Source organism: Vulpes lagopus, chromosome 10, assembly GCF_018345385.1.
Source record: "Vulpes lagopus strain Blue_001 chromosome 10, ASM1834538v1, whole genome shotgun sequence".
Classification (NCBI taxonomy): Eukaryota; Metazoa; Chordata; class Mammalia; order Carnivora; family Canidae; genus Vulpes; species Vulpes lagopus.
Genome location: NC_054833.1, coordinates 81,273,657 through 81,284,964, shown reverse-complemented (window position 1 = coordinate 81,284,964; position 11,308 = coordinate 81,273,657). Strand labels below are relative to the sequence as shown.

Here is an 11,308-nt window from a genome sequence, read left to right as displayed (position 1 = left end):
AAACACACGACGAGGATGATGCGGGCCAGGGCCGCGGGACGGGATCGCACGGGTCACAGCTGCCACGTCCCAGGTCATAGCCATCCTGTCGGGGGCGGCCTCCCCCCAGGCGCGCCGGCCAGGCCACCGGCCAGCCGGCAGGAGTCTCGCTGGGAAGAGCGGGGTGGGGTGGAGGGGGGGCCGGCGGGAAAAGGTCCGGGTTAGGAGGAGGAAGCAGTCCTGGGAGCACAGTGCATGCCACCGGGTCACAGCGAGCGTCCGCCGGCCGGAGTCCTGGAAGGGAGTCCTGGAAGCAGTCGGGCAGGTGGTGTGGCCCCTCGGGCCACCTGGTGGGGGGGTGGGAGGGGAGGGGGTCCTGGGGTTCCAGTTGTGCAGCCGCTGGCGCCGCCACCTTGGCCCAGAGAAACCAAGCAAAACTAAAACAGGTTCCTGACCCTCCCCTGCCCATCGCACAAACCGAAAACCCCAAGTGGAGAAAGGGGACTTGCTTTTCTCTTTCCAAAAAAGGCCTTTTGAAAGAAACCACGGATTGTAAACTGCCCAGTTTATTATTATTATCATTATTTTTAGATGGCTACAAAGACAGCGTGAGACCTCACACCTAGACTAGCTTTCCTGGTGGAAGGGCTTGGGTACAGACAGCAGGGCTTGGTTTTTTTTTTTTTTTTGGCCTTTTTTCTTTTTTTTTTTTTTTAAAGAAGAAAGCAAAGAGGTTGACTGGGGTGGGGCTTGCTAGAAGCTTCCATTTTTAAAAATTTTTCCCCCAAAAAAACCCCCCTGAAAACAAATTTAAAAATCCCAGTAACGGTAAAACCCCAAACAAAACAAACAACAAAAAAGTGTCACGTACATAAAAGGTCCTTTTGGGAATGGCAAGGGGTGGGAGTTTCCTGGTCATGGACTTGAAATATATTTTTATTTTGAGTTTTGTCCTTCATGTTTTATGGAATAAAAAGTTCGGCCTTTTTATTGCATGAAACTAAAATTGGGATGGGTGGGTGGGCTGGAGGAGGGGGTTGGGGCTGAGGGGGAGCAGGAGATGCCCCTCCCCCAGCTCCTGGGTAATGACACCTCACTTCTTCTTGCATAATTTCTGGCATCTTCCTGCCTGCAATGCCGGCTCTCTCAGCGTCTCGGAGAAGAGGAGGGGATCACACGCTCATCGTCATGCTTGGAGAATACTGGGGAGGTGGAAGCAGAGATGGGGTTGTGAGGGCCAGGGTGTGGGGGCCCTGGGGACTGCAGGTGGCCAGTGTGGGGACGTGGCTGGGCGGGCAGCCCCCCCCTCCACCCCTTCCCCTCTCAAATCCCCCCTCCTTTCCAGCTGAGGAAGCAGCAGACCCAATGCCCCCCACAGGCCCCCCACCCCCCCACAGGGCCAGCCAGGGTGCCCTGAGGGGAGCCTGTCTGGGGTTCTCCAAAGCTGCCGGAGCATAATGCTGTCTCTTCAAATGAGATTTTCTAAGTAGAAGGCAGCCCCTGTGCAAGGAGACCCCAGGAACTCCTGGGGAGATGGAACCCTCTTCCCCAGGACACACACACGTGGGCCCCCAGAGACCACGCTGCCCAGAGGCCCAGCGGCCAGAGCCTGGGCCTCCTGAGACCCAACCCAGGGTCCTTCCAGACACTTCAGCTTTCTCAGTATTGGAGGCATCGTGCTTCCCTGCAGAAGCCTCCAGAAGGCCCTGCCAGAGGTCAGGGCCACGCAGCAGGAAGGGGAGGGCTCTGCACTTGGTGTAGAAAAATGACCAAGGTGAAAGCCGGTGGCACGGCTGCCAGGCTGGTCTTGGCCAGGAGGCTGCACAACTTGTTAAATAAGCAGTCCCAGGTCCCAGGGGTAAGAGGATGGTCCGAGGGCAACATGGGTGGGGGTGGGGTGACCGCAGCACTTACATTGTCATTCTGGAAGGAGTGGAGGAAGTTCCCTCCTAGCTCACCATCATCTCGAGGGGTGCCTGGAGGATTGCTAATGCCACTTATGTTGTTAGGAGAATTCTGGAGAGAGAAGAGAGGAGGTGAGGCCTGGTGCTCCAGCAACCTGCCCACCAGATGGGGAGAAAAGCTTTCTGGGGCCTCAGGGCTGGGGGAGGGTGGATGCCATGAGGGAGGAAACAGAGTACACACTCACTTTTGGAAGTCCATCTATGTCACCTGACCCTGCAAGGAAGGAAGACAGATTCAGTTTCTTGTTTTCTCTTAAGTGGAGAGGCCTCCGAACCCCACCACCCCCCAAATCCCACACTGCTTCTGTGCCGACAATCTTCTGTCCTGCCTGAATCTTTGAGGATCTTACCATGGGCCCAGCCAAGGTCCTGGGGAACCAGGCCTGGCGGAGCCAAAGACAGTGGCGTGGGCAGGGTCGGGCAGGGGGTGGCGTGGCCACGGGGTGGGCACCCACTTACCTAACGATCCGTTCATGTGGTGTGGCTCCATGCCGCCCATGCCTCCCATCGGGCCGTCGGAGCCTGGACCCATCGGGAACTGGGGGAGAAGCACAGGGCATGGTGGTTGAGTGGGCCCCAGGCCCTTTGCAGGGCTCTCTTGGGCTCCCGCACGCAGCTGCCAAAGAGCTGTGCCCTCAGGGAGCTTCCATTGTGGCGGGGCCCCTCTGCCAGGCCCCCCAAGGTACCTGACACCACCAGGAGGCCACAGCTGGCCCTCTCCTCGGCCCTTGGAGCTGTACAAGGCAGAGGCGCTCGGCCCTATGCACCCAATGAGGAAACAAACTCAGAGAGGGAAAGACACTGGACCAAGGTCACACACTGTCATACGGGGACAGGTAAGGACTTGTGCTCTATCCCTGGAGTGGAGCATGTGGCCTACCGGTCAGAAACCACCACCCCCCTCACACACACACACACACACACACGTGAGGATACCAAGCCAGGGACCTAAAGTATTAATGCTTCTCCTCCCCATTTTACAGATAAGGAAACTGAAGCAGAGCGAGCAGGGAAATGCTTTGCTGGAGCCCCGTCCAGAGGAGCTGGGAGGGCCTGGGAAGAACTGGGGCAGGGGCCTGAGGCAGGGGGCTGGGGCAGGGGCTTGGGCCTTTTCCACAGCCTATGGAAGCTGCTTCCTGAGAAATGAAGGATTTCCATGGGGGAGGGGATGTCAGCTCTACTGAGAGATTGGGGGGTGGGGAGGGGAGCAGTCAGGCAGGGCAAGGGAGGGTTTCTCTCCTGGGGACACTGCAGAGGGGCCACTGATCCCAGAGCAGAAGGCCTGAGGGGCGGGATGGGCTCTAGCCCAGCGAGGAGAACTATAAAACCACTTCAGAAAAGGAGCAACCAAAGGCCAGAGGTCCCATCACTGGGTCATGAAGGGACACTGGGGAGGGGAGGGGTAGACACCACAGAACAGAGGACTGTCTGGCATCTGGCCTATGCTGGGGGCCGGAGATGCAGAGCGAGTCACTGCTCAGCTGGGCCCGGAAGAGGAACCCACAGCTACGGACGCCCAGGGACAGACGGGTGAGTTCCCAAGGGAGCCGAGGCCCAGGCGCGGGCACAGCTTCAGGAAGAGGCGCAGAGAAGTCAGACCTGCTGCAGGGCAAGGGCCAAAGTCATCAGGGTAGGACTTGGGCAGGTCCCGGAAGCCGTTCTGGGTAGGGGGCCTGTAGGAGCACAAGGGGCAGGGGGGCCCAGACCGCAGGGGCTCCCGCCCGCTGCCTCCACCACAGAGGCAGCCTCCTGGCCTCCCCCTCCCCAGAGGCTTCCCAGGGCCACATTTTTGATATCTGGCAACAAATTTCACACTTACTAATCCAAATGAGATGAGGACGAGGGTGACTTTTTATAGGGAGTCAACTCAGGACAACCCAAAGACCACACAATCCCCAAGCACGATAATGTTATAAACAACTACATGTTTGTGAGTGTACTAAAACATTTGAGGTTATAGATCATTGTGTTTTCTTATTATTAATTTTTTTTAAATAGGCCTCATGTCCAGTGTAGAGCCTAACACGGGCTTGTGCCTCATGACCCTGAGATCAAGACCTGAGCTGAGATCAAGAGTCGGATGCTTCACTGACTGAGCCCCCCAGGCGCCCCTCTTGGATATTATTTTTAACAGCTTTACGGAGCTGTAACTCACAGACCATACCATCAGCCCACTTCGAGCATACAATTCAGTGGTTTCTCGTATGTTTAGAGTCGGGCAACCATCACCACAATCCACGTTAGAACCTTTTCATCATCCCATAAAGAAGCCCTGTACCCATTAGCAGTCACTCCCCACCCCCCTGCAAGCCTCCCAGCCCCAGACAACCATTAATTTGTTTTCTGTCTCTATGGATTTGCCTATTCTGGACATTTTTGCGTAAGTGGAATCCTCCATGAGCTCTGTGGCTGGCTTCCTTTGCTCAGCATGGCTTCAAGGCTCACTCGTGTTGGGGCACGAATTAGGCCTTCACTCCTCCTTCTGGCCAAATCTCATCGCACCGTATGGAGAGATTGCACTTTATCTGTCTACCCCATCAGCAGACATTCAGGTTGTTCCCATGCTTTAGCTGTTGTGAGTACCGCCACTCTGAATACTGAACAGGATTACTCTGTGGACATACGTGGTCATTTCCCACGGGCAGAGACCCACAGAAAGTGGAGGTGCCAAGTCACGTGGTGGCCCCATTTAGCCTGAGGGACCGCCACACCATTTCCCACAGCAGCTATATCATTTTCCATTCCCACCAGCAGGAGAGGAGCCCGCACCCCCAACCACCCCCCCGGCCCCAGGTCTCGCCGGCCTCGCCCCTACTGGGCCTGGTTGGTTCCCAGCCTTGGTCCCCAGCGATCCCTGGGAGCACGTGCAGGGGCTGACCCCCGAGAGCACATGGGGCTGGTGGCATCTCCAGGACGACCACGACACTGGGTGCCTTTCTGTGTGTTTACTGGCTACTGATACATCTTTAGGGAAATGTTTGTTCAGATCATTGGCCCGTTTTTAAAATTGGGTTTTTTCACTACTGAGTTTTCAGAGTTCTCTGCCTTTTTTGGATTTAAGTCCTACATCAGATATGTGATTTGCAAATGTTTTCTCCACTCTGTGGGCTGTTTTTGCCTTCCGGATGGTGTCCCTTTGAAGCGCAGAAGTTTTATATCGTGATGAAATCCAATTTATTTGCTTTTTTCTTTTGTCACTGGTGCTTTCCGTGTCACAGGTAAAAAAGCTTTGCTTTCACGCAGGCCACGAAGACTGACACCTCTCTTCCTCTAAGCCTTTTATGGCTTCAGCGTCGCCAGGCAGATGGAGGGTCGACTCTGCACTGATTCTGGGTTTTGGCGTGAAGCTGCGGTCCGGCCTCATGCACCTGCCTGGGGATAGCCAGCTCTCCCTGCACCACTTGCTTATTCTGTATTACTTTGCCACATAAATGCTATTATTTCAATAAAGCCATAACAAGGCTAGTTAACGGGAGCAGGGGATAGAGGATTAGTTAAATGAATGGTTTGTGTGAGAAAACATAACAGTTTTATAATGTTTCTATTCTCTAATACAGTAATTTATTTGAGCTCTTTATTGGATATTTAAATTTTGTAGGCTATATTACTATGTAGTCTTAAAATACACAAATGTAAGATTTTTTTTTTTAAGAGGCTAAACGCAATGGACTGATGAAACAGATATTGCTTATGTTGGATCTTTAAAAATCATGTTTCTTGGGGCACCTCGGTGGCTCAGTTGGTTAGGCGTCCTACTCTTGATTTCAGCTCAGGCCATGATCTCAGGGTCATGGGATCCAGCCCTGAGTCCGGCTCCATGCTCAGTGGAGTCGGGAGTGTGTCCCTCCCCCTGCTCCCACACAAGCTCACTGGCTCTCTCAAATAAATCTTTTTTAAAGATTTTTTATTTACTTGCTCTTGAGAGCAAGAGCATAAGTGGAGGATGGGAAGGGAGAGGGAGAAGCAGGATCCCCGCTGAGCAGGGAGCCCGATGTAGAGCTCCATCCTAGGGACCATGGGTCCTGGGACCATGACCCGAGCTGAAGGCAGATGCTTAACCAACTAAACCACTGAGGTGCCCCAGTAAATAATCTTTTTTAAAAAATTTCAAAAAAAAAAAATAAAAAAAATAAAAAATAAAATAAAAAGTTTCATTTCTTTCTATCCTATAATAGGGCATTTTTGCTCTGTCCACCCCCCCTTTATTAAGATTAGAAAAAAAGTTTTACACAAAGAGGTAGCTAACATAGTTTCCCTGTGAAGTAAATGTCTTGGATAATCCATTCAAGGAAGACATTTGTCCAGCTTGATGATGCCTACGTGGGAACAGAGGTGGCACCTGAGGCCACATTTCCAGATGGGACCAGGCTAGGTTGAAGAGACATAGCAAGAACATGAATCCGAGCTCAGTTCTTTCCAGAGGCTGCGGTGGAGCTGCTGGGGACCCACCTTGCTCTTGTCTGCTTTTCTCTGGATTGCCAGCAGCCTCTAGCCCATGCCTGTTAATTTTCTTATATAATGGCAAATGCAAAAAAAATCACTGCAACTTGCCACTCTGCTCTTATGAGGCCCTGGCGTCAGTCCAACACGGGAACATGGAAACACCCTCTCCACAAAAACATCTGTGCACAGAGTACTTGGGATTTTACGGATTTGCACAGGTTTTGGGGCCTGCAGGAATTCACTTCGAGCTCTCCTAAGAGGTGCATCACATTTTGTATCTATGGGCTGGTTTAGGGAGACAGGCTGTCCTGTCTCAAATGTCCATCATTTCTAAGGATTCTGAAGCACCATGGATCTCGTCCTCACTTAATCGTCTCTCTCTTTCAGGGAAAACCGTTTAAAGCACAGAGGTGATGTTAACTTGTGAGATCCAAGATGGATTCCAAGTAAGTTACAGTTTCAATCAAGAAGCCAAGAAAGCGCTGCCCTTTGCTGGTGACAGGTTTTGAGTTCTCAGGCAATCTCATTTTCAAAACCAAGTCACTGCTTTGGCCAATGGGGTTTGACCCAACCCCCCCAGTGGCCCCTAATGGCTCAGGTGTGGTCTGTCAATCCTCTTCTAGGCTCCCGGTGACCCCTGAAAGGATCACCCAACAGTTCTAAAGCCACAGCATAGACACGTCTACCTTACTGTAATTCCTCTCTACGCCCTCACCTCAATGTGGTTCCCAGGAAAGGAGGATGTCACAGTGGGCCGAGCTTTCAGCACCTTTCCTGTGGCCAGCACTAGCTCTGGCTGCTGTGCGGGCAGGTGTCTGGGTCTGACTCCGCCTCCACAAAGCCCCAAGCCTTGTTAACGTGTATCTGCGCATTTTGAGGAGATTGACGGGTGACCAAAAATCTTTCATTAGGAAAGCCTGGCATCACAAGGAAGTAAGCCGTACTTCTGCAGCAGTGCCGGGGGCATGGTGGGTGGGACAGTCAGCAGGTAAGGAGTTTAGATGCCAAATGAAATTTGCCAAATTAACCGTGTGCTATCTACCCAATATGCAGACAGATGGGCCAAGTCTAGCTTGTGTTTGGACAGAACAACAACCGTCTTTGCTTTGTTTTCTGCAGTTTCACTAAGATCATGGTAGAAATCAACACAACGAGGTGAAGCTCCAGCTTTTGAGTCAGTACCAAAGAGTAAGGGACAGGTTTTCATGACCGTGATGTGAGGCACCACCTGGCTGCAGAAAGCACCCGACAGGACTAGCCCGACATCAAGATGCCCTCCTCTATCACCACATGGGACTTGGGTGCAGCCTTCGAATCCGGAACCGTGGCCTCCTGAGCTCAGGGAACTGCAGCAGGGACAGCCTGGTGGCAGTGTCATTGGAAGGCTGTGCTGGCACAAATCCGGGGCGACTGTCCCCCTGGTCGTGCCCCCCGCCAAGCACCTCCATTCCAATGGTTCCTCTCCCCAGTCCACTGTGCATGTCCCCCCCCAGCTGGCACCTGCCAATCCAGTGAGGCCTGGGCAGCCCTAGTGCTGCCATCCTGCTCTCTTCCAGCCCCTTGGCCCAGAAGACAAGGTGCCCCTGCTCGCAGCATGAAAAATCAGGCCTGTGCAATCCTGACACCGGGCCAAGCAGCTGATCTGCAGGCAGAGTCGAGGCCGACCCTGTCAGGGCCCTGACCCCAGTGCACTCGAGCCCCACCCCTCTTGGTGCCATGATGTGGCCAGCCTACCAGGAGTTGCAGGCCATGAGCGCTGGCATCCGTGATCAGGGGAGCTGTTTCCAGCTGCCGCTGAACACCCTGAGCATAGTCCCCTGCTCTGGGGCTGCAGTTAAGGGCCTTACACTCTGGCACCCAGCCTTCTGAAGTTACTGTCAAAACCCCGGACTTTGTGTCCTGGGAAGTTGTGTCCTGAACACTGAGCTTTTAGTGCTAAACCTGATAGTCGGTCACACTAATGAGAGGCAGGGATGACTAGCATGCTGGCTGCCCAGGAGAGGGACAGGGATGGCAGAGCAAGGGTTAAGGAGTGCAGTTCCCCTCCCTCTCCATCACATGACCCCTGGTTCAGGTCCCTCTCTGCATACAGCAGGCACCCGGAAGCCTCACTTCAGAGGCTGCCAGAGGATTAGACATGTGCAGTGTCCAGCATGGGACAGCCTCCAGGCAGTGTTGAGCATGGTGAGTGATCCACCCGGTCCTATCAGGACCCAAACCAACAAAACCAAAGAAAGCACCCCAAAAGGCCCGAATAGTGTTGGGACCCCAAGTCCACCCTCTGGCTCTGCAGTCCAGACTGTGCATTTGGTCACACAGCGGCCTCCTTTCCAGGTAGTAAGTTCCCTGAGTGCAAGGCCAGTAGGACTCACCACCCCCACCTGGGAGGAGGGGCCGTCTGTAGACGTGGGTCAGAGCAGTCCTGCCCTCAGGGAGCTCCCACCTGGGAGATGGAAACAGGCCACAGCTGCAGAGCCAAGGGCCACCTGGCACAAGGCAGCGGACATGAGGGGAGTAAGTGAGCAAGAATCAGATAAAGTGGAGTCTGAGCTGCGACATCACTGAGGGTTGGGGCTTGGAGAAGCCTAGCGGGGAGGGAGTGGCCTCTAGGCCAGGCAGTGACACAAGGAGAGGCCAAGATGTTGCAGAGTGTAGGAGTCCCGGGGCTCCCAAAGGGGCCAGAGGCACAGGGCAGGCGGGACCCCAGATGGGCTCCAGGAACCCACAGCTCCAGACCTGAGAGGCTGAAGGGCGGCCGGGGGGCGGCACAGCCCATCAGCAGGGATGGTGTGACCCAGGTCACCCGCAGCCTAGTGCTTTCCCAAACCGACACCCCACTCCAGAGCAGTGGCAACCCCCACAGTGAGGCCGGACACCCCCCTCTGACCAGAGGGGAGGACATCACTCTACCCCCTTCTCTCCCAGCTATGAAATGGGAACCGAGTTGCCCAAGAGTTAAATCACTTTTCTGATGGTTTATTTTATTCATCTTTGGTAACAAATGGCTGAAATCAATTAAACTTGCTTTCCCCTCAGCTGATGAAGTTAATTATGATTTGTTATGGTATCTGATATGTAAATTATTAGAAAGCGGACTTACGTTGGACCGGCTGCCTCCAGGCGGCACCGGATTAATCATTGTGTAGATGTTGTCACTGGAATTTGTTGAATCTGTAGAACAGTGGAAACCCACAAGTCGGGGTGATTAATTCATTTCTTAATTAAAACAAACTCGTGGCACTTGAACTCATTCTTTTGTATTTTATCACCTAAAATCTCCTCTAAGTACCACCATTTTCTGGCTAATTTGTATTTAATGAAGATTCACAAAGTTTTTAATCACAGAAAATTCAACTGTGAAAACCACTCAACCCTGAAACGAAGAATTCCAGGATGTCTGGACAACAGTGTGAATGTGGCAAGGCGTGTGGGTGTGTGTGTGGGGGGGATCTGAATTCTCATCTCCCCACCCCAAACCAAACGTGCTCCCCAGACACTGCTGAGGACGATGAGGGACAGCCAGACCACCACCTGCGCTCTCCCCCAATCCCACCCAGCAGTTTTAATCAAATCGGGGAAAGGGAAACACCACAAATTACCCAGGGGCCACCTTGCCCAGCTGATGGGACAGGAGGGAGAGGCCAGGAGGGGGCTGGAGACGAATTAACATATGGAGTGGTTTAATGTGACCCAGTCTGAATGTAGGTCATGCAGCTCATAAAAATGCAGCAGCAGAAAGAGGGAGCAGGAGCGGGAGTTGAACATCACAGCTGCCAGCCTGACCACTGCAGCTTAGCAGCTTCCCTGCTACTGGGAGCTGAGGAGTCTGGGAACAGAGGGACCCATCTGTCTCCCAGAAAAGTCTCCTTAGAAATTCAGCTAACATGTTTGTATCAGGAGCAGGCACCCTGTTCCTCAGACAGAAATCCAACTACCCCTCACTTTTTATTTTTGGGTGGGTAAAGGTGTTTGTGGAATTCCTTCTAGACGGAAGGGTGTTCTTAGCTGCGAAAGAAGTATAAACATGATGCTGTGTGTGTACGTGTGTGTGCACATGCCCACGTGTGCACGCATGCCCTCTTCTGATCAAAGAAGAGGGAGAAGCCATCCCCTGCATAGATGACCGGAAGCCAAGAGCTCTGGGAACTCTTGAGGGACCATTATGTTACACAGTGCTGGTCCCAGGAGGCCAGAAATTCCAAAGCCCCTTTTCAGGCATCTAGAGAAATGCACAGCCAGGACTGGTGCTTAACCAACTGGTCCAAGCCGAGGACAGTGAGAACCCTCGTTCCAGGATCTCCCTCCCCACTGCACAGCCCCTTCCTTTAACCAGAGATGAGGAGTGGCCTGGCTGAGGCCACAGGGCAGGTTAGTGGCACCAGGGGACGCCTGCCTCCTAAATTCCTAATGCCAAGGTACCTGGTGGGGGAAACACTGCTCAAGAAGAATAGCTGGTGAGCTTAGGCCTGGCATTTGGGCCCCTCCAAGACCCCTTATGATCTCAATGGTACCCTCTCCCCAAGCCTTCTCACCTGCGGGACTAGGCATGATGGGTGTTCCTGGGGGGCCACCACCACCAGGAGGTCCCTGGAAGGGAGATAAAACTGACATCAAATATCCATGACAATGACACAGGTGGGGAGAAGCCACTGAGCTCCAGTGACATCAAAGACAAGTGCTTGCCCAGGGCCCAGCCCGGTGTTAGCTCTGGTTAAAGCTCAAGCAGGGCGCACGTGTTTAAGCCTTGGGAGAGCTGGACTTGGTCTACAGCCCCCCAAACCATCCTCATCGTTCTCCAGACCCAGAGGCAGCTGTGGGTGTGCACATGTGCTCACATACACACCAATGCAGGGAACCAGAGGCTTGTGGTAGAAGCCAGCTGGGCCACTGGGCAGCCCCCAAGATGGGGACCCAACTCTAGG

General features: G+C 53.4%; 1 protein-coding gene across 9 annotated transcripts in view; it reads right to left on the bottom strand.

Annotated features, from left to right (window-relative positions):
• Positions 1–527: 527 nt before the first annotated feature.
• Positions 528–11,308, bottom strand: part of SSBP3 (single stranded DNA binding protein 3) — a 164,738-nt gene continuing 153,957 nt past the window's right edge. For all 9 annotated transcript variants that reach the window (XM_041770775.1, XM_041770779.1, XM_041770777.1 and 6 more), the window contains 6 exons: positions 10,919–10,973; positions 9,487–9,557; positions 2,403–2,481; positions 2,129–2,157; positions 1,894–1,995; positions 528–1,181 (listed from right to left, as the gene is read on the bottom strand). In XM_041770775.1, the coding sequence (XP_041626709.1) occupies positions 1,152–1,181; positions 1,894–1,995; positions 2,129–2,157; positions 2,403–2,481; positions 9,487–9,557; positions 10,919–10,973 (366 nt within the window). In that variant the 3' untranslated portion in view covers positions 528–1,151. The remainder of the gene's footprint in view (positions 1,182–1,893; positions 1,996–2,128; positions 2,158–2,402; positions 2,482–9,486; positions 9,558–10,918; positions 10,974–11,308) is intronic.